The 21694-nt window shown below is 54.4% G+C and overlaps 9 protein-coding genes across 9 annotated transcripts; 6 read left to right on the forward strand and 3 right to left on the reverse strand.

The window, feature by feature from the left end:
- Nucleotides 1-1733: 1733 nt before the first annotated feature.
- MRS44_000164 (uncharacterized protein) lies at nucleotides 1734-6810 on the forward strand (the record flags this gene model as incomplete). The annotated part of the gene is made up of 3 exons (XM_046271221.2): nucleotides 1734-1907; nucleotides 2056-4757; nucleotides 4851-6810. The coding sequence occupies 3 exons, from the start codon at nucleotides 1734-1736 to the stop codon at nucleotides 6808-6810; spliced, it is 4836 nt and encodes a 1611-aa protein (XP_046129715.2).
- A 961-nt stretch (nucleotides 6811-7771) lies between these two features.
- MRS44_000165 (uncharacterized protein) lies at nucleotides 7772-9347 on the forward strand (the record flags this gene model as incomplete). Its single annotated transcript, XM_046272220.2, has 2 exons — nucleotides 7772-8401; nucleotides 8451-9347. The coding sequence occupies 2 exons, from the start codon at nucleotides 7772-7774 to the stop codon at nucleotides 9345-9347; spliced, it is 1527 nt and encodes a 508-aa protein (XP_046129714.2).
- Nucleotides 9348-9641: 294 nt separating this feature from the next.
- On the forward strand, nucleotides 9642-10892 carry MRS44_000166 (uncharacterized protein; the record flags this gene model as incomplete). The annotated part of the gene is made up of 5 exons (XM_065623781.1): nucleotides 9642-9767; nucleotides 9821-9937; nucleotides 10309-10428; nucleotides 10475-10654; nucleotides 10713-10892. The coding sequence occupies 5 exons, from the start codon at nucleotides 9642-9644 to the stop codon at nucleotides 10890-10892; spliced, it is 723 nt and encodes a 240-aa protein (XP_065479669.1).
- Nucleotides 10893-11504: 612 nt separating this feature from the next.
- On the forward strand, nucleotides 11505-12424 carry MRS44_000167 (uncharacterized protein; the record flags this gene model as incomplete). The annotated part of the gene is made up of 2 exons (XM_046276917.2): nucleotides 11505-11654; nucleotides 11717-12424. 2 exons carry the CDS (start codon nucleotides 11505-11507, stop codon nucleotides 12422-12424), a joined length of 858 nt encoding a protein of 285 aa, XP_046129712.2.
- A 212-nt stretch (nucleotides 12425-12636) lies between these two features.
- Nucleotides 12637-13433, reverse strand: MRS44_000168 (mitochondrial 37S ribosomal protein mS23; the record flags this gene model as incomplete). Its single annotated transcript, XM_046276916.2, has 2 exons — nucleotides 12637-13000; nucleotides 13054-13433. The coding sequence occupies 2 exons, from the start codon at nucleotides 13431-13433 to the stop codon at nucleotides 12637-12639; spliced, it is 744 nt and encodes a 247-aa protein (XP_046129711.2).
- Nucleotides 13434-13844: 411 nt separating this feature from the next.
- On the forward strand, nucleotides 13845-15653 carry MRS44_000169 (uncharacterized protein; the record flags this gene model as incomplete). The annotated part of the gene is made up of 1 exon (XM_046274620.2): nucleotides 13845-15653. The coding sequence occupies one exon, from the start codon at nucleotides 13845-13847 to the stop codon at nucleotides 15651-15653; it is 1809 nt and encodes a 602-aa protein (XP_046129710.2).
- A 303-nt stretch (nucleotides 15654-15956) lies between these two features.
- On the reverse strand, nucleotides 15957-16248 carry MRS44_000170 (uncharacterized protein; the record flags this gene model as incomplete). The annotated part of the gene is made up of 2 exons (XM_046281428.1): nucleotides 15957-15982; nucleotides 16044-16248. The coding sequence occupies 2 exons, from the start codon at nucleotides 16246-16248 to the stop codon at nucleotides 15957-15959; spliced, it is 231 nt and encodes a 76-aa protein (XP_046129709.1).
- Nucleotides 16249-16881: 633 nt separating this feature from the next.
- MRS44_000171 (uncharacterized protein) lies at nucleotides 16882-20201 on the forward strand (the record flags this gene model as incomplete). Its single annotated transcript, XM_046274604.2, has 2 exons — nucleotides 16882-19973; nucleotides 20021-20201. 2 exons carry the CDS (start codon nucleotides 16882-16884, stop codon nucleotides 20199-20201), a joined length of 3273 nt encoding a protein of 1090 aa, XP_046129708.2.
- A 312-nt stretch (nucleotides 20202-20513) lies between these two features.
- MRS44_000172 (uncharacterized protein) lies at nucleotides 20514-21350 on the reverse strand (the record flags this gene model as incomplete). The annotated part of the gene is made up of 1 exon (XM_046274611.2): nucleotides 20514-21350. One exon carries the CDS (start codon nucleotides 21348-21350, stop codon nucleotides 20514-20516), a length of 837 nt encoding a protein of 278 aa, XP_046129707.1.
- Nucleotides 21351-21694: the final 344 nt, after the last annotated feature.

Below are 21694 nucleotides of genomic sequence, written 5' to 3' on the forward strand. Positions count from 1 at the left end.
GTTTTTTTAGGCGCGGCTAGCTCAGAGCTGAAAGAGAGAAATGAATCGAGGGAGTCGGCAATGGATGGAAGGGGTCTGAAACCCTGCGCCACCCGTCGTCGCTTGTTCCCCGTGGCCCTTGTTGAAGCTTTTGCGCCGTCATGAAAACAAGCTATTATCCCGGGGTCATGACCTCTCGTATGCCCCTCTACCAAGTCAGCAGCTCAGAAAAAAGACGGCTACTAAAAAAATAATCTAGCCAATCATGACAACCAATTCATCAGATCAATCTCGTAAATCGCCACCGTGTTCCCTTGTCCGCTGTGTCCGGTGAGCAAATCCAGAGCCCCAGGCTTGGGTATAGGGACGGGGCCGTTCCCTGCTGTTGGGCAGCGTGACCTTGCCTTGGGGCCCAAGGGAAAATCCAGAAAAATGACCAAAGAATGACCCAGAGATGATCCTGGCGAAGCCGACGACGGGGTCCGGGTCCGCCAAGAGGTGACAAAATACGTCAGCCTCGGCCTCTTCAGTCAGTTCCATTCCATGAGGCACTCAATGGAACTCTATCTCGATTTCCCGCGCCCTGTCTGAACTGTGTCTTTGATTAGGAACTCGGAAATAACTCCGGGTATCGGTAACCAAGCATTGGTCAGAGTTGCTGAGTCTGTTTCTCTCAGCAAGATGGCGGCGTGAGTCTCGTCTTATTCCTTCACCCTCTGACAGGCCAGCCCAGCAGCCTCCACAACGCTCCAGCCTCTTGTTCACGCCTGCAGCCGCGGACTGGGAGCCAAGGCGGGTCCCGGAAGATTCGAGACAGGGGACCAGAGGCGTTGTGAGGGCGTCCAATGGCTGCCACCTGGGACTGGATGATAAGGTCATGCATGGGGGATCTGACGCTTCATGGAGACCTACGGTATGGCAGCGGAGTGTCCTATTACAGCGGGACTCTTGGACGGTAGGCGGTGCAGATTGGAGAAGCAATTAGCATTGCCTGATTGGCATTGGCAGGATATTGGCAAATATTGGCAAACTGCGGTCATGGACTGATGTATGCGCGTGTTGTCGATTATGGGAAGAGTTGGACGGCGAATGGGATGAGATACGATAGGACGACCAGTCACGGGCGCAATCCAGTTCAAACTCCCATGTGAATCACGCTGGCACAGGTACAAAGAGACGACAATCGCTGCTCAACATGCAAGTAATTCGCATCTCTGATTAGGTCCCTGACGTTGGGGTAGCACTCTATTTTTGATGAGATGGCCGTGGTGGTGTTGCTTGATAGAGGCCATCCACACACCCTTTTGGTTCTCCCGCGACGTTGTCATTCAACCAACACTCCCCTCCTCAATGCCGTCCATGACACCCGCCCTGCTTCCAAACTGCCAACCGTCACAGAGATAACGGAGCGCTTTCAGTCTCTACACGTGGTGGAGAGCCAGGCTCCCTGCAACTCTGGGCTGCATTAACAGACGCCTCGGCCGCCGCCCCGGTGCAGGCTTGGAGACGACAGTACAGTAGCCGGACCCCACAGGCGTGACCGCTATCCAGCGGCCTGGAATCCTGCTCTGCAACAGAGCTACCGGGCTGCCTCCATGGATGCAGTGGGAAGAGCACGGACTGCCTGTGGCATTGGATCTCAGCTTTGCCGGGGGCCGCTGCTGTTTGCTTGACAGGCAAACCTGGGAGGTTTGGACGCGGTGTGGCCGTCGAGGTTCGGACAGGCGGCCACTAGGAGGCCGGAGCCCCGCGAAATGGCTCAGGGCTGGCTCGGGAATGGAAGCTTTGTTCGAGACGGTCTGGATGGGCTGGCATGGAAATGGACGTCACCCCGCCAGACATGGACGGATGTCGTCGACTTTGTGCTCCCCCAGTCACAGCCAAATCTCGGCGCATCTGCCGGGCTGAGTTCTGGGACAGAGGGTCAGGTACTTGTCAGACAAAAGGGTACCTCGCCTGGGGCGGGCCTTTCAGTTTCTCTCGGGGCACCCTCCCCCAGGTGCCCAGTGCCCAGAGACCAGTGGAGGGCAGGGCAGGCGCGGGGCCTTCCATTCAGTGCTTCCCATCCATTACAAGGGCCTGACGACTGACGCCCGGGCCATCCCCTCGCTATTTCTACCGGGTCTCAGATACCACTTACCGCCCCCGGGCTCCGTATCTACGAATCATTCCTCCACGCCCACATCCTCGTCCCTCTCCCTCGCTCTCCCATCCTCGAACTCACAACACAACTCTTCCCTCTTTTTCCCCCTTCGCCAACCATACGAGCGTGTTGCGCCAGATGTCCTCCTCATGTCCAGTCCGCATCCCACGTCCGAAAATGCCGCACGCGCCGTACCGGTGAGCGAGCCTGAGCCCTGTCGTTCGCCCGAGGCCCTGCTAGATGCTGCTCCAGGTGCTGCCGCGGGCGCTGCGCCTGATGCTCATGTCGCTTCTGGCACTGGCACCCGCGCTGCTGCTGCTGGCCTTGATCATGACCATGATGATGATGATGCTGCCCGTCTCGGCCGCCGTGCTCAACCCCCCGGGCTGATCGCTGCTGCTCCTGCTGCTCCCACATCCTCCAACACTACTCCCACTCCCTCTGCTGCCATCTCTCCCTTCATGCCGCCACCCTCCTCCGCAGACAAGGTGCCCGACAACGTGCCTGATTCTGTTCCTGATTACGTGCCCCGTGGTGATGCCAATGCCAGGGACGCCGTCCAAGGCCCCGTCGCCCCCGTCAACGGCCATGCCCCCGGTGCTTCCAGTAATAAGAAGGCCCGTGGCCCCGGGCCCCTGCCGAGGCAGTCTGGTCCTTCCTTGCTGACCCAGGCCTTGGCTTCTGCCCGTGGAATCACCAACCCTAAGAGCTCCAGGCTCTCACCCCAGTCTACTTCTACTACAACTACAGCCACCATCTCTCCCACGACTGTCACCTCCCCCAGCTATTCGCCTACTACAACCCTGCCGACCACCATTCGATCGTCTAAGTCGGGCCATAAGACTGCAACCTCATCCGCGAACACCTCGACACCTACTACTCCTACACCGCACTCGACTACTTCTCCTACACTCGACGGTCCTCTTACAGAACCTGCGAACTCGACATCGCGACCCGACCGAGACAGCGCTGCCATCTTTATTGATCCTTTCCACCAAAATGTCTCCACGAAATGCGCCGCTCCTAGGCCATTAACGAGAGCCACATCCGAGTCTTCCAACATGGCTGCCTCCGCCGTCACCACCATGACCTCACTCGCCGCCCGAGAGGCCGCGAGCGTTCCTTCGTCCTTTAGCCACTCGGCCCTCGCCACCCTTCGCGATGTCATTACTGATCCCCGTGAGGCGAGGGATGTCCCCCGAGGCAGAGCCTCGACCTCGCTGGATCTAGACAGAAGCACCATTGATTACTACCAACCCCGAACGACAACCTACACGACATCTTTCAATGATTCACCCCTTCCATTCGAAGACGATAGCCCGGGGACCAAAACACCACCTGCGACTTCGCGACACGAGGATGCTAGGAACACCGATCAGAGACCAGCACAATGGGCCAAGGCCCCCCCGCATTGGATGGCAATGGGCCCTGAGAAGACGGAAAAGATTTGGTCCATTGGCTCAGTTGAAGGCCAGGAGGAGGATGGCCTTGTCGAAAAGTCCATTACCGAGGCGATGGCTGGCGTGGAGCCCAATGCACGAAGTCGCAAGTCGAGCTACAGTTTGCGGTTCTTCAAGGAAGGCCTCCCACCAGAGGACAAGTCTCGTCGCAGGGACCCGAGGCACACCCCTAGAGATAAATTGGCACCAACACTCGAAGAGGATCACGAATTGAGCTCGAACGCAAAGTCGCACACAACTCCCTCCAAGGAATCAACTGCTATTCGCTTGCGACATGACGATGGAGGGGTACCTCTACTTACACAAAAGACCCCCTACTCCGAATACGTCCTCGACGAGCAACCCATTCTCAGCACGTCTCCCGATGACGATTATTTTTCGCTGCCCGTCAATGGTTCGCTCACCTCGGGAGGCAAGACTCCGTTGCGAGTGCAACAGTCCGCATCTCGACCCGTGAACGGGCACGAAGAGGGCAAGTCGGTGGAGACAACTGAGCTTGTGGGGCCGACCCCGGCCGCTGATGCCGACGGAGAAGCCGAAAGAGTGGAGGCGAGACGGAAATCAGGCGACAGCGTCAATACCGAGGTCGGATCTCACGATGAGGGAGATGCCGATGAATCCGGGGAAGAGAAGATCTCATCTGCCGTCTTCTTGCCCCACCAAGAGCTGCAAGAACCTTGCATAGGTGAGCCCCAGGACCGCACCGCGGCCCGTAGTATCCGGGTGCGGTCTCTCTCCCAGAGTAAACAACGTCCGTGGCTCGTCAAAGCGGATGAGCCTGAGCCTGAAATCATTCAGGAGAAGGATGAGCCTCCCTACGGCCTCGCTCGCCTCCCTTCTCGCGAGCGCCTTGCTGTGAAGCGCGGCGACCTCGTGCCTGACAAGTTTGAGGACGGCGCTGTCATTGAAGAAGACACTACAGTGACGAACGACGCTCCTCTTAAAACGCCCCAACCCGTGAGCCATTATGAGGACCATATCCATGACCACCAGCACGATGCTCAAGAGCCTCTTGAGGCCATTGAGCTCATTCCATATAAACATCAAGTCGGTGGTCACACCACTCTCTGGCGGTTCTCTCGAAGAGCCGTCTGTAAGCAACTCAACAATAGGGAAAATGAGTTTTACGAGACTATTGAGAGATACCACCGTGACCTGTTACCTTTCCTTCCTCGGTATGTTCCACCGCATTTGTCATTTCCTGATTGAATGGTGGATTGTTCCGTTGACGCGAATTGCTTTGAAACTGGAGGCTAACTATTGTGCAGCTACATTGGGGTTTTGAATGTGACTTTCCGCAAGCAAACTCGCCGGAAGAGCACCTCAAAGAAAGACGAGGCTGCAGCGGCTGAGCGTAAGAAGGCTCAGGAGCAGCTCGAGGCAAACCGCCAGGAGAATGGGCAGAATGGACACAAGGACCACATCAAGGCTGGACCACCAACTGGCCGTGTCATTAGCCAATCTCTGGCCAACTCCAATGTCCCTATTCCCACGGTGACGTTCGACGACAACAAGCACATCCTACCTCGAAACCTGCTTCAACCGATGCCCTTGCCAAAGGAGTTCCGACGGCAGAGCATCTCAACTTCGACGGTATCAGACCCCACAGTGCCGACCTCAGAGACCGCGGTCCGTCCACCACTCGATGAGCGGCCTAACAGTTGGGGCGCTACCATGATCAACAAGCGGCTGCGGAACGAGGTATTCAACGATGCGTTCCTGAAGGAGCCCGTCAAGGTTCATCGTCATCGCCGACCCCATCAACGATCGATCCCGCGTCCAACTCTTCAGCGCCTGCTCCGATCTACAAACTCGGACCCTGCCCTGATCAAGGCCGACTCACCTTTTGTCAATGTGAATGGAGACGACAACTCGGCCAATCATTCTCACTCTCAGAGAAAGCTTGCGCACCACCACTACTCACATAGCGATCTCGGCCCTGAGCGGGCTGTACCTGATATGGACGAGTATGTGCAGTCTGAGCCTGAGCACGCACCAGGCGAGATGAAGGACGTGACTGGAACAAGTGCTCCAGAGCCCGAGACCCTCAAGGACAACCCACTTACCGCCAAGAAGAAGCGCAGATACTCTGCTGGCGGGCTCCGTCGAAAACCCGAAGACGTGAGAGAATCTAGAGGAGACTTGAAGTACTTTGAAGAGGCCGACGATGCTGGATACAAGGGAGACAATGAGGAAAAGCCAAAGCGACATTCGAAGAACTGCTCCATGGCTAATGGACATGGCACTCCGACAACTAATGGGAACAAGGAGCATGCGCCAAACACGGTTGACCAGCAACCCGAGGATGACTCCGCTGTCAGTTCGACTCTTGCCACACCAGCGCCCGACAGCACACCCGATCTTGCGCCTGAGCCTGCAGCCGAGTTCAAGAAGATTCCTCGACCTGTCAACCCTAAGGAAGCCAAGACTCAGAAGGATCGAGTCGAGTACTTTTTGCTCCTCGAAGACTTGACGGCGGGCATGAAGAGACCCTGCATGATGGATCTCAAGATGGGTACCCGCCAATACGGCGTGGAGGCTACGCCAAAGAAGCAAAAGTCCCAGACGGAAAAGTGCCGGACCACGACGTCTGCGGAACTGGGTGTGCGTATATGCGGTCTGCAAGTGTGGAATGCCAGATCGCAGACGTACGACTTTCAGGACAAATACTACGGGCGCAAGCTAAAAGTCGGTGAGGAGTTCCAAGGCGCTCTTCAGAAGTTCCTCTACAACGGCCTCGACCTGCACAGTATCCTTCGGCACATTCCGGTGGTTCTGAAGAAGCTTGGGCAACTGGAGCAGATTGTTAGCAAGTTGCATGGCTACCGATTCTATGCAGCAAGTCTGCTCATGTTTTATGATGGCGATACGTCGGAGGATCCCGACTACGAAACGATGTACGAATCCACTACCGACTTTGCAACCGACACGGAAGAGACGACGCGGAGGAAGAAGAAGAACAAGAGAGAGATTGATTTCAAGATTGCCGACTTTGCCAACAGTCTCACGCCGTTCGACGATATCACGGACAAGCCCTGCCCGCCGCAGCATCCCGACGAGCCTGATGGTGGATTCCTCAAGGGTCTGCGGAGCCTGAGGAGGTATTTCCTCCAGATCCAAAGGGATGTGAGGCAGGAATTGGGCCTGGACCCCAATGGCCGATTCTCGGGTCCCGTGGACTATCCGAGGGAGTGCGATTATGACGATGACGGAATGGTCAGCATCTGATTGACTCGATAGTTGTTCATGAGCTGGCAGCGGCGGTGTAAGTTGACATGGGGAGTCTGATACCCACACCTTTGTCCTTGGGCAGGCAGCTTTGCCGCAAGGATTGTTTTATTGTAGCCTTTTCTTTTCTTCTACGACCCTTTTTTATTTCTCTTTCATTCGTCTGTTATGGACTGTCGATTCGGCGTTCACAAGGGCCTGCCCCTGGAATCATGGGACAGAGAGGATGCCAAAAAGGGCAAAAGGAACAGGATGTGCGTCTCATGACAGGTTCACTTTTTCTGAAAAACATACCCTGCATCGGTTATGGCGTAATGCGACACGGAGGGGGAGGGAGCTGGAGTTTCAAAAGCCCAATTTTTGTTCTTTTGACTTTTTTTCTTCACCTGGGCTGGAGGACAATGAGCAACGGATGGGTATAGGCAAAGGTCTATCACGAGGAAGGTGTGTTTTTTCTTTTACTCTTTTGAAATCAGCGGTGTTTATGGGGGCGGGCATTGGGAAACCAGAATGATGACGATCTTGTTTGTTTCACTGCGGTTTGTGCTCTTCTTCATCTTTAACGGCAGATAATGGACAGGAAGGACTGGGGAAATTGGGGAAGGGATTCTTAGAGCGTTAGAGAAAATGCCAACTAGAAGGGTCGCTGATCCAGCATTCATGTCTTTTACCATTGAATCGCCAAGATGATTGTTGCCGTTGATTCGTGGTGTTTTGATGTGTTTTGATGTGTTTTGATGTGTTGTGATGTGTTGTGATGTAGGTCGTTCTCCAAATTCGTCTCTGTCTCGTAGGTGTGCTCGATGTAGTACATGCATTATCTTGATAAGAGGAATGTAAACCACTCGGTTACTGAGCCCATGCTTGCCGATCGAGATAGTGTCTCAGTGTCTCACCCTCAACATCTCGCTCAACTGTCTTGTCTAACCATATCTTAACCTTAACCGCACTCTCTTCAGCCATGGGCGCCATCATATCCACGATCCAGTCAACTGTCTCAACCGTATCATCGGTCCTGAAAACCTTCTCAGCTCTGCATACTCAATTCTCATCCCTCCTCGTTCGGGCCTCATCCCCACCTAGCCTGCCCGTCCCCGCACCAACCCGTTCATACTGGCTTGACGACCCGCCTTTTCCTCAGCTATGCAGCATTCAAAGTGAGTTGCCTGCGGAAGCAGACGTCGTCATTATTGGGAGCGGTATCACGGGTGCAGCGGTGGCCAAGTCACTTCTGGAGCTATCAGGGGAGCTGGGGGTTGTTGTATGCGAGGCTAGAGAGCTGTGTAGTGGTGCTACGGGTAGGAATGGCGGACACATCAAGTCCACGCCGTACGAGGTTCTTGCAATGTTCCGCGCAAAGATGGGACCGGAGAAGGCGGCCAAGCTGGCGAGATTTCAAAGGAGCCACCTGGAGATATTGAAACAGGTTGGAGAGAAGGTGCCCCAGGGTGAGGTCAGAGAGGTACAAACGGTGGATCTGTTTACTGAGAAGGATGATTTCGAAAAGGCTCAACGAGAGGTTGAGGAGATGAAGGTGTGGATGCCGGAGGAAAAGGCCATTGTCTTGGAGGCGGATGAGGCTAGAAAAGAGGTGAGCTGGGCTGATTCATTGTCTTGAGACAAGTTGCTGATCAGTACAGTTTGGCGTCAACGATCTCATCGTAGGTGGAATATCCTACTCAGCTGGCGCTCTCTGGCCCTACCGTCTTGTTACGGGTGTGTGGAATGATCTCCTTGATCGATTTTCCACCTTGAGCATCCACACCAACACACCCGTCGAGAGTGTCTCGCACGAATTAGGATCGTCGCCGTACGCTTACACGGTCAAGACAACTCGCGGAACACTCAAGACACGACATGTGATACATGCAACCAATGCATACGCTCCTCATCTCGTTCAATCGCTCCGCGGGTGTCTCACCGGTGCCTTAGCACATATGTCCGCTCAGCGCCCAGGAGCGTCATTCCCGTCGTCACACGGAGGACGGTCGTGGTCTATTGTCTACAACCCGGGTTTTGATTATGTGACGCAGAGACCGGATAATCAAGATGGCACGCCGGGGGATTTGATGATTGGAGGGGGGTTCTTTAGGAGTCGTCAGCAGGGACTGGATCAAGTTGGAGTTTGGGATGATAGCCAGGTGCATGCCCTTCCACTGACGCACATCCGGGGTGTTATGCCAGCCATATTTGAGCCTCAATGGGGTGGAGGAAGCGAACTTGTCAAAGCTTGGACAGGTATCCTGGGCTTTACTGGAGACTTGATGCCCCTAGTCGGCCGAGTTCGTCCTTCCAAGGACAAGAACTCGGGAGAATGGGTTGCAGCTGGGTTCAATGGCGAGGGCATGGTTTGGGCTTGGCTTAGCGGAACAGCTCTGGCGATCATGGTTCTTGGCATGGAGGAGGAGAATCTAGAGGGAGGTGTTGGAAGACCTGGGGGGAAGTTGGATGAGTGGTTTCCGAGGGAGATTTTGGGTGTTGATGGAGGGAGGTTGAGGAGGGCGGATGTCGCGAACCTGGCCGACTTTGTCAGTTGAAGCTATTGGATATATATAGGTTGCGAAATGAGCAGCCTAGAAAATTTATATGATACCTAAATTATGGTGTTATTTTTATTGGTTGGACATGGTGAGAGGTGGTGGGCACAGGTTGCCAGCTGTTGACGGCCGTCAACTGCCAACCCATAATTACCTGGCATACACCACCACTGCCTGCTCTTTTCTTCACAACAACACCCATCATCCTTCACTTCGCCGCATCCTAATTCACCCTCATCATCTCACTTCGGACTTGTATCGTCTCATGTCAGCATCTTTGTCTCTTACCACAAAATGCCTTTGACCCCGATAAAGCCTAGTGAGCGCATCGACTCGTGGCGACAGCGTGTGCCCAGTCGTCTGGAACGACGAGATCCGTTTGAGGGTGATGGCTTTGAGGAGCGTCCTTCAACCCGTCTTGTGAGTCTTTCTCATCGATCTGTATTCCCTTCTCGCTCACGAATATCCGTTAGACCTTCCGTGAGGCATCCCCCCTGCGCGCCGTCCATCAACCCGACTCAGCTTCTTCCGCGCCGCCACACCTCTCTTTGGACGCCCTTCAACCTCAGAGTCTAGCCGCCCATCCTCGGGTCTTCTGAACCGCCCTGTAGAGACTAAGCGCAAGAGACTTTTGGGGATTTTCAACGGCAAGCGCAAGCGTAGGGACTCGGAGGTGGAGAGTATCCCGCGGCAACCTATCCACCTGAACTTTCTGTTCGTGGGCAGCAAGTCTGCAGGACAGACATCTTTGCTATTGTGAGGAGCTTCGTTATTTATGTGTTGCTTCGCTGACATTTTGTAGCCGTGCTCGATATGGCTATTTTCCTGACGCAAGTTATAAGGAACTCGACATTGATCTTGAGCTAACATGCCACAGTCTGACGCCTTTTCTCGGCCTTTGTATGAAACCTATGTCAATGAGCGCACCTACAACGACCAACCTGTACGCATTGAGCTGTAGGATACCTCGGGCGTACCAGACCTCAACACGGTCGAGAGGTTGACGTACATTTCTTGGGACGCTGTGTTTCTCTGTTTCAACATCTCAGACAAGGTGTCCATGTACACCATCATGCAATGGGTGAGTGCCCACCGGTTGTTGGGTTGCATGAGGCTGATGAATGCAGTGGTATCACGCATCTCATGATGCATTTGCAAAGACCGAGACGTTTCAGCCGTTGCTGTATCTTGTTGGTTTGAAGAAGGATCTGCGTGATCAGTGCTTCCTTGAGGATCACCGGACCGGTTCTGCGCTTTCGCCTTCAGGGCTGATGGCTTATCCGACATGCTGTGTCTGTTCCTCTGAGGTTAGTCATTTTTTTATCTTGAATTATATGTTGGGTTGAAATGGTTAACTTGAAATAGGCAAACTGGCAAGCGAAGCGCATTGGTGCGCACCGATATCTCGAGTGCTCGGCTGCCACTGGTCAAGGCATGAGGGAGGTCTTTGAAGATTCGACCAGAGAGGCGGCAAGACGAGCTCTTGGGGAGCAGAGTCAGGAAGAAGAGAGTGTTGTGCCCAAGAAGAGACGACGATTCTTTTGAGGCGGGTGTTGGCCAAGCGTGCTCGATCATGAGAGACTTAGCTCTGACGATGGTATTTCATTGATGACTGGAGCTTGGCATTGTTGGAGGCATCACATCCATCAGCAAGGAAGAATGCTTAGGGATTCATGCACTAGTATTTTCCTTTTGGGAGTTTTCCATGTACAGTAAATAGTCTGAATACCTGATTGAGAATCAATTCTTGCTCTTCAAGGTCTCTTTAATTGAATAATTCAGGGTAAGCTCATTCAGCCAGTCAAATAGCCCTGAACTTGGCTTACATTTCCCATTTTGGCCCGTGCTTGAGCCACATGAATCCACTTTCAACCTCACTTTGTTCCTCAGAGCACATGCTTTTTGCCGAGTCGGGAGACATCGTGTCATTGCTTTCTTGGAACAATGGAAACCTATTCTTGATCCCCCTTTTGAGGATATTCATGCAGAGAAATCCATGAGGTATATATTTTCTTCCCCTTCTTGAGACTTGTTGACTTGTTCTTTTCTTCTTCAACCTTGATCCTTGTACTGACCACTTGTCCTCCAACAACAGTCGCATATAAGTCAAACCGGTATAACCTCACCACCAGCCAACGACAGCAGCATCTCGCCAAGATGATGTCCACCGAGTCCCTGAAGCTCCTGGCCTCCATCGTCGCCGCCCTCCTCGGCGTCAGCATCGGCCTCTTGATCTGCTTCCCGGCCGAGAATGTCCTGTTCCTGCTTCATCTGCTCTTTTTTGTTGGGCTCATCGTCTTCCTCACGGTGAGCCTCTCCTTGACCTTTTTCTGAACCACGGAGCGTTCCCTGACTCAAGTGAATTCAAGGCTCGCAGCGTTCAGCTCACCCTCCGTCGCCGTGCCGCTGCTGCTGGCAAGCAGGTTGGACGCGGTGTTCTTCGTCGTCGTGATGTCGACTATCACCTCTTTGTTCTCGGCTCTGGTGGACACACCAAGGAGATGCTCATGATGATGGATGACGGATTCTGCAACTTTGCCAACTTTCACCGCCGCTACCTGATTACCGCTGGGGATCTCAACTCCATCTACCAAGTCGCCGAGTACGAAACTGACCTCGAACTCTTGTGCATCCGGGAGGGCAAGGATGCTGGAACCTCCGACAGCCGGTTCGTCGCTCGCGCTCGTCGCGTTCATCAGTCTCTTTGGTCGACTCCCTTCTCCGCCCTGCGCAGCATGCTGGAAATCATCCCCGCCCTTCTCACACCTCCCAAGAACGACGTCGGCGCCAAGCTGCGATACCCTACCTGCATCTTCTCCAACGGCCCCGCCACCGGCTTCTTTGTCGGACTGGTTGTTAATCTCCTGAAGATGTTTTACGTCGTGCCCGAGGACTCGATGAAGTTTGTCTACATCGAGTCGTGGGCCCGCATCTCGACCCTGAGCCTCACTGGGAAGCTCTTCTACTACACCGGCATCGCTGATGTCCTGGTTGTGCAGCACGCCGAGGTTGCTGCCAAGTACGGGATTGAGAATGCTGGGGAGATGGTGTTTAACGCCAGGCGCCCTGATATCTGAGATGAAATAGGATTGTATTCAGGGGGATTCTGAATTGCACCCAAGGGGATTTCGCGATGGGAAGGTCTGAGATGGAGAGGTCTAAAATGGGAAGGGTTCGCACCTAGGGGTTCTTGGAACATGCGTGAATCTTGATTCTCGTACATAGACAGTAATTTTTACATGGTTTGTGTACATGACGGGTATCATCCGCCCTCTCTGCATCAGCGACCTTAAATCGCCACCTTGTCCGTCTCGGTGGTGGCATCTGCCTCAGCAGCAATGTCATCCCCGCCGGCGCCCTCCTCCTCGAGGCCGAAACTCTCAATCTCCGAGTTGCGGCGGGCCTCGGTGCGCTCCGTCTCCTTGCCGGCCCAGAGCTTCCAGTTCTCAAACTCGCGGTCCTCGAGGCCGTGCGAGACATCGATGCGGGTTTTGCCAAAGTAGGCTCCCACGTGCCGGGCCTCCTCGACGGCCACGCGCTTCTCGATCTCCTCCTCCTGGCGGAGACGGTAGAACTCGCGGCGGGTGACATCGTAGGCCTTGCGCTCGCTGACGTTTTCGTTCTCCATGAGCCACATCTGGCGTTGAACGACGCTATGGCGGGGTTAGTTTGTCCAACGTGAGTTGTATATAGTCCATCGACTTACCACTCTCCTGTCAAGGGGATGCCGGGCTGCTTCAATCCCTTGCTCCAATCGCAACGCTGATAGTCCTTTCCATCTAACTCCATGATGATACGAGGCCTTGCGAGCTCCCAGGGGTGGTCTTTGTAGAAGGTGGTTCGTAGCGTATCCTCGAGGTACCTTATCCGCTGTGGGCGGAAGATGTTCTTGGGCTTGGTGGCTCTGGGGTTTGGTGCTCGGTGTCGGGGAGGGATGGTTCGGACGAGGGTCTCTGAGGGAGGGACCGTCTGCATGATGTTATACCATGGCGGCGTAGCGACGGACTTTTGGCCGAGGAGGCTGTGGTTGAGTTCCTCGGTGACGGTCTGGAAGACCCTCGCGGGGCGGATCTGTCTGCCTCCCATGGCCAATTTCTGGGATATGGGTTAGTAGGTGAAATGCAAGGTCATTAAATGCATCATCTTCAACTTACAGGGTCAATTGGCGCTCTACAACGGGAGTGGGTTGCGATGTCGCGGCTCTATGCTCAGCGTGGTGGTGTGGTGGTGGAAATTTTGGAGATCGGCCAATCTTAACGCCGATAATGCGGGATGCCGGCAAGCTTGGCGCGAATCCGCCCCCGATCTGTTAGCAAAAAATCATCCCGGAAAAAGGTCCCGCTAAGAAACAAGCCTCTCATCCCACCACGAGAGAGATTGGATTGCCGACGTCCCTTCTCTCACCCCTTCTCTGCTTCCAATTCCCTTCCTTCTGGCTTCCTCTGCCTCGAGTGCCGCGGCTACACACCGAGGTCGCACCATCATGAGGAGGAGCTCATGAAAATCTCCAGTCGAGTAGACGGCTCCGTCTGTGCGGTGCTCTCGAACCGACCGTCGGCCAGGCTTGCCGCCCCGACCGTGAGGAGGAGCTTCTGTGCCGTGAGAGATGGCGGCGGGGGAACGCACAGGAAGAGGCTCGCAGCCGATTTCTTCTGCGCGAGGAGCTCACTATGGCTGCTCAAGACTTTTACACCAGCGACCGAGCTTCGACGGACCCTCCCAATCCACCGACCCCGACATGCGGCAAAGAACTACGGAACCGCCGCCGAGGCTGCGCGACATTCGGGCCACAGCGCCAATTCGACGCATAGACAAGATCCAGAGCACCTCATGTCCTTCGTCCGACAAGAAGACTCGAGCACGGTCGAGGAGCACCTTCAATTCTATCAAGACCCATACCGTCGACGGTATGCCCAACCCGACGGGCAAAAGCTGGAGGTATCGGACAACCGGCGGGACTTTGAGCATCCGACCAAGGAAGAGACCTGCAAAGGCAATGACGAGACGAAACGAATAGTTGCCAAACTTTGTTCTGCCATCTCGCAAAAACTTCGTCGCCCCTACTACACCTCTCTTGAGCCGATATACGACATCTATCTCCAACTCCCCGAACCTCGAATGCTTCACCTCACATGGCAGTGGCGAGACAAGTTTCTTAGGGTCATGGGGAGGCCGCCGAAGCGCGATTCCGAGTCGATGCTGCGGTACTTTGCCCTGCTTGGCGATGTGAGAAACGTTGGCTTGACGCTGCGCCGGACTCATTGGAACCTCGCTATGGCGTTTGCTACCAAGTATGCGGGCCGCGCAACGTCCACCGAGTTGGAGACTGCACTGCGGATATGGAGGGAAATGGAGCGCGGTGCCGGTATCAAGGGGAACGAAGTGACGTTCAACATTCTGTTTGACGTCGCTTCCAAGGTTGGCAATTATACCCTGGCCGAGATGATTTACAGGGAGATGGAAAACCGGGAGATTCCGTACAACCGGTATCACCATGTCAGTGTGATACACTACTTTGGCCTGCAGATGGACTCGGCAGGGATCCGGGCTGCCTACAGGGACATGGTCGAGGCGGGTGAGATGATTGACACTGTTGTGCTCAACTGTGTCATATCGGGACTTCTCAGGTGCGGCGAGGAGGTGGCGGCTGAAGAGACGTATCAGAAGATGAGGGATGTCCATTCCATGGCGCCGGATCTCCCTGATAGGAACTACGGGATGCCTCGGGTCATAACCAAGGTGTTGATGATGTTCAGCAGAGTTGGACGGAAGCACCCTGAGCTTGGCAAGTCTTTGCAGAAGCAGATCGAGCTTAGTCCGAACCTTCACACCTACAAGCTCTTTGTGGAACACTACTCCACCCGGATTGGGGACCTGGCAAAGGTTGCTCAGTACCTGGATGAGATGAAGTTTCTTCGGATCACGATCCACCCGACCATCTTCCTAGCTCTGCTCAAAGGCTTCTACTCTCACGGAGGGTATTCAAGCTCAGAGTGGAGCGAGCAGCGCCTCGAGGGAGTCTTGAAGGCCATGTACCAGGCCAAGGATGAGGGAGTACGAGGTTTCCGCATTGACCGGTGGCTGGTCATCTGGGCTCTGCGAGCAGTCAAGAAGTGCTCCTCCAACGAAGCCGTCGTCCGGGTCTACGATGAACTGGCCAAGCGCTGGGACATTGCACCAGACCGGATCCCCTTCATCCAGTCCCTGTTCGACAACGTTCTCAATGGCAGCGATATGAAGTCGCCGACGGGTCAATGGGATGGCCCGTCGTACCGGAGATATAAAAAAGATGGAACGCGGTTATGATGTAACAGTATATTCTGTACCAATTTGTATATTACGCCATATTAGAGCATACCCCAGAGCAGGATAGCTCTGTGTACTTAGATGATTCTCGTATGAGATATGAGCACGAATTGAGCTGATCATGAGCATAAATCACATTGCAAATCACACAGAGACAAAACTGTTGCTCGGACAAATGAAATATTTCGAGTACAAAGATCGAGAGTGACTGTTGTCTATTTCGGTTATGTACACAACGATCCATCCACAGGCTCCCTGATCTGTCGATGGACGAGCAGCATACCCAATCCGCTAACCACGGACTTAGGTAGGCTTGTAGGTCTGCCAGACTGCACGACGAGTTAGCATCGATGCCTCCGTCCGGGAGAGCACGGGAGAGAAACCACGCACCGGAAATGCCGAAGGGAGCGAAGAAGCCGGTGGCCATGAAGCCCCAGAAGCCAACGCCGAACCACTTGCTGCGGGGGTTGAAGGGGATGTTGCTGTAGGCGCCCTCGGGGTAGTGGTAGGGCGAGGAGAGGCGGGCGCGGGTGGTCTGGAAGCCTCGCTTGGTGACCAGAGAGGTCGTGGTACGAACGGCGGCGCGGGAGAGCATCTGCGCGAGGTCAATTCGGTTCGTGCGCGGCGGGAGACAAGAGTCGAGCGGCTCAATGGCTTCGGAATCGTAGACGGGAACGCACCTTGACGTTGTGGAGTGGCGATTGGGGATGGGAGCTTGGGTATGTGTCAAACGTCGTGATGGGTAGCGCCGAGGTCAAGATGGTGGTCTGAGGTTGAAGGGAAAACGCTTAGCACGGTCACCTGAAAAGTCACATGACACATACAAATGGTAATGCTGACATCCCGAGTCGTACGTGACGTCGGCAGCAACCGGTGGATCTCGATAGCTCACCGCCCGCAGCTTGTTTCGCCAGGGGCGCTTTTTTCTGCCGCCAAGCCCACTTCCTGGTCAACCAACTTTTTCTAATCGCATGGCCCAGGTCCCACGAATTGGGAACCTCCGATCGATTCCTTTGTGTTGTTGTACGGGACGACAAGGTCACGCTCTTTTTTTCCTTCAAGGTGACTATTTTTGGTCTTGTTTGAGACCCCGTTTCTTTGTTCTCGAACCTCGCCCTTCTTCAGCGCGCTGGGAATTGCGACTCTGCTGCTAGCTACTCCGATCTCGATCCCTTTCTCCAAAAAGCTAGCGATCGCCCCCGATCGCGGGTACACACCATCGCCAAACATGGATGACATGTTTGATGTTTTCGAGGGCAAGGTGGAGGCCCCGAGTGCGAGCGAAGACGAGAGCGTCCCCCGCAAGCGCGACAAGACCAAGAAGAGAAAGGCCGATGAAGCCATGAACGGCAACGCGGCCAAGGCGGCCGAGGATGTCGACATGGACGACAAGACCGAGACCTCCAAGGATGAGGATTCCGACGACGACGACACTTCGGACACCCCCAGCCAGCAGGATAAGAAGAGGAGGAAGAAGGAGGATGGCGCGGGTCCCGTCATGACGGATACTTTCCAGACGGCAGAGTCGAGAGAGGTTGCTGGCGCATCTACCTTTGTGCCTCAAGATTCGTCGCTGGTCCTGTCGCATAACATTCAGCATCAAGTTGCGCTACCCCCGGACCTGGATTACGAGTATGTTCCCTTGTCCGAGCACAAGGCGCCCGACGAGCCGGCACGAACGTGGAACTTCAAGCTCGATCCTTTCCAGAGTCTTTCCGTGGCTTCGATTGAGCGGGAGGAGAGTGTACTCGTGTCTGCGCACACCTCTGCCGGAAAGACGGTCGTCGCAGAGTACGCCGTCGCGCAGTGTCTGAAGCGCAACCAGAGAGTCATCTACACGAGTCCCATCAAGGCCCTGAGCAACCAGAAATATCGAGATTTCGAAGCCATCTTTGGAGATGTGGGCTTGATGACTGGTGACGTGACCATCAACCCCACGGCCAGTTGTCTGGTCATGACGACAGAGATTTTGCGATCCATGTTGTATCGAGGTTCAGAGATTATGCGAGAAGTTGCGTGGGTTGTCTTTGATGAGATTCATTACATGCGCGACAAGACGAGAGGTGTCGTTTGGGAAGAGACCATCATTATGCTTCCCGACAAGGTCCGATACGTGTTCCTCTCGGCCACTATCCCCAACGCTTTCCAGTTCGCCGAGTGGATCGCCAAGATCCATCACCAGGCCTGCCACGTTGTTTACACTGATTTCCGACCGACTCCTCTTCAGAACTACTTCTTCCCCGCTGGTGGTAGTGGTGCTAGACTCATCGTTGATGAGAAGAGCAACTTCAACGAGCAAAATTTCAACCTGGTTATGCAAGAGGTGGAGGAGAAGAAGGGAGCTGACCCCAACGATCCTACGGCACGACAAAAAGGAAAGGGCAAGAACAAGAAGACCAACAAGGGTGGTGCGGATAACGGCTCAGACATCGCCAAGATCATCCGGATGACTATCAAGAAGAAGTTCAACCCCGTCATCGTCTTCAACTTTAGCAAGCGGGAGTGCGAGAATATGGCCATGAACATTTCATCCCTCAGCTTCAACGACGATTCCGAAAAAGCTATGGTTAAAAAGGTCTTTCACAGCGCCATTGAGAGCTTGTCAGAGCAGGATAGGGAGTTGCCTCAGATTGTGAACCTTCTGCCCCTGTTGGAGCGAGGGATCGGTGTGCATCATTCAGGTCTGCTGCCCATTCTGAAGGAGACTATTGAGATTCTGTTTCAGGAGTCTCTGATCAAGGTTCTTTTCGCGACTGAGACCTTCTCTATCGGCTTGAACATGCCTGCCAAGACTGTCGTCTTCACCCAGGTAACCAAGTGGGATGGTGTCAAGAGACGTCCTCTCACTTCTTCCGAGTACATTCAGATGGCTGGTCGTGCTGGTCGTCGTGGTCTCGATGCCCGAGGTATCGTCATCATGATGATCGACGATAAGCTTGAGCCCGACACAGCCAAGGAGATCGTTACTGGCCACCAGGATCGCCTCAACTCGGCGTTCTACCTCGGCTACAACATGATTCTGAACTTGCTTCGAATTGAGGCCATCTCACCAGAGTTTATGCTAGAGCGATGTTTCCACCAGTTCCAAAACGCGGCTAGCGTCCCGTCTCTGGAGAAGGACTTGATGTCGCTACAGCAGGAGCGCGATACAATGAGCATCCCTGATGAGGCAACAGTCAAGGACTACTACCAGATCCGTCAACAACTGAGCACCTACACCAAGGACATGCGGACAGTCATTCAGCACCCCAACTACAGCATCTCCTATCTCCAGCCCGGCCGTCTGGTGCAGATTTACAACCCCAAGGACGACCGGGAGACTGTCGCTGGAAACGGCACCGACTTTGGATGGGGAGTCATTGTCAACCAGACTCCCCGCCGAGCGCCCAAGCTTGGCGAGCCTGAACACATCCCCCAGGAGTCCTACGTCATTGATGTTCTCCTGCCAATCTCCAGGAAGAGCGCCGAAATTGCCCCCGGGCAGCCCGCTGGAGAGATGCCCCCTGGCTTGAAGCCGTTCTCTGACGACGACGACATCAAGTTTGCCATTGTGCCATGCCTGCTCACCTGCATCAAGGCCATCAGCCAGATCCGACTTTTCCTCCCTAAGGATGGGTTGAAGACGGATGGCGACAGGGAGACGCTCACCAAGTCTCTGATGGAGGTCAAGCGCCGATTCCCTGATGGTCTGCCTATTTTGGATCCTATTGAGAACATGGAGATCACCGATGAGTCGTTCAAGAAGCTGCTGAGAAAGATTGAGGTTCTGGAGTCGAGGCTTCTCGCCAACCCTCTGCACCTCTCTCCTCTTCTGCCCTCACTCTGGGAACAATACCACACTAAGGTCAAGCTGACCGATAAGGTCAAGGAGACCAAGAAGGCTATCGCCAAGGCTTACAGCATCGCTCAGATGGATGAGCTCAAGTCGCGCAAGCGTGTCCTTCGACGCCTCGGTTTCATCAACGACGCCGAGGTTGTCCAGCTCAAGGCCCGTGTCGCGTGTGAGATCTCATCCACTGAAGGCCACGAGCTGCTCCTCTCGGAACTGCTTTTCGACAGATTCTTCAACGAGCAGACGCCCGAGATGTGTGCCGCCGTCATGAGCATCTTCATCTTTGACGAAAAGGTGGAGGCTCCTGCTCTTAAGGAGGAGCTGCAGAAGCCCTTCCGCGAGGTCCAGGCCAAGGCGAGAATCATTGCCAAGGTCAGCCAGGAGTGCAAGCTCGACGTCAACGAGGAGGAATATGTGCAGAAGCTCAAGTGGCAGCTGATGGAGACGGTCTACACGTGGGCCCAAGGACGTCCGTTTGTTGAGATTTGGTAAGTGTGATGCCACACTGGAAGAGAATATCACTGACAATTTGTAGCAAAATGACAAACGTATACGAAGGCTCACTCATTCGCCTCTTCCGCCGTCTGGAAGAGCTCCTTCGACAGATGGCCCAGGCCGCCAAGGTTATGGGCAATGAGGACCTGACCAAGAAGTTTGAAGAGAGTCTGGCAAAGATCCGCAGAGACATTGTGGCCGCCCAGAGTCTGTATCTGTAAGGCCTTTAGTTGTTTCTGTTTCACGAGCAGTTCAAAAGGGGGTTGCTGGCATGTGCTGGGCCATAATTTTACTATACCATCGCGGGGATTGGGGGAGTTTGGGCGCGTCGGTAAAAAAGATAGTTGTTGTCTTGTCGGTTATCGGGGCGGTTCGAGTTGTCCCGACCGAATGTTGGGAATGGAATCTATACTAGCCCGTCTTGTTCGCCATCTGTAGTTGTAGTAGACTATTGTATGTAGTACGCTCCATGTAAAAAAACGCCCGACGCCAGAAAGAATGCTGCTGTCCTTGATCATCAAGGGAAAGCTCTACTAAGGCCGGTCCCCTGATATCCCCATGATGAATCCAATGCAGAGACTAAACACGACGCCGAAGCCAACAAAGATCTGCCATCTCTTACTCCAGATCCCTTCTTCGCGCATCAACCATGTCAGGCTTCCTAAAGGGAAGAAGAAGCCGACCATCATGGCTCGGAATAGTATTTCTAGTACTGAAGCCATGCCTGTGTACTCATCCTCGAGCGGGTTGGACTCGGACGGGATCCCGCCAGCGTTATTGTCGATCCACGCGTCCTCCATGTTGCGCAAGGTGTCGGGCGATGGCATGGCGTCTGGTGTGAAGCGCGAAGTGTGTATCGACGTGAACTGGGTTCTTAACGTCGATATCTCGGACTGTGTGAACCCGGACTGAAGCAGTCGGTCAAATCCCCTTGGCCTTGGCCTCGTCGACGCTGTAGGCTTGGATCCTTCAGGCGTCGCATCCTTGGGTGGCTTGGCAGCCTCCTCCTCCTCTTGCTTGAGTTCTTCACTCGTCAACTCATCACCAATGGAGCAGTTAACATAGACGCGCGACACGCCCTCAACTGCCTTCCCCTTTCCCTTGGGATCATCCTCCCTCGGCGGCGGAGGCGGCGCCTTGAGGACGGAGCTGAGGGCTGACGAGTCGGGGAGTAGACGTCCCTGGTGGATGAGGCGCAGTCGGCTGCGGGAGGAGAGACGGGTTCGGAGGAGGTGCTTGAGGGCGAGGATGGTTGTTGCGTTCGGCGAGGGGATGTCGAGCTCGAGGTCTGGCTGGGAGGTTGAGAAGCGGATGGTTAGGTGGAGGGGTGGAGGGAGAGGAGGTCTTGAAGATGAGGGTGGAGCGGTCATGATGGTGGCATTGTTCTTTTATCTATGGCGCATGCAAGGAAGAAAGAATCTTTCTGTTGGTCGGCGACGTGAATGCCTTTTGTTGTAGCGACGGAATGTCAAAGATGGCTTGATTCAATGGATGTTGAAGGCTGAGGTCGTCCTGATCTCCATTTGGTGTGACGTGACCTCCCGTAAATCTACAGGGGCATTGCAGGGGTCACAGTGCTGCACGCCCCGCAGCAGGGGCTTGAGAGCCTCTAAAATCTGTCGACCGCCCGGCAGAAACCCCAGAGAGTGGGCTTCCATGTCAACCTGGAATAAACATCAAAAATTCCATCCCGTTGTTTTTTTCTTACCTTCAA

This window comes from Fusarium solani, assembly GCF_023522795.1.
Source record: "Fusarium solani strain SB1 chromosome Unknown bctg00000000, whole genome shotgun sequence".
NCBI classification, from domain to species: domain Eukaryota; kingdom Fungi; phylum Ascomycota; class Sordariomycetes; order Hypocreales; family Nectriaceae; genus Fusarium; species Fusarium solani.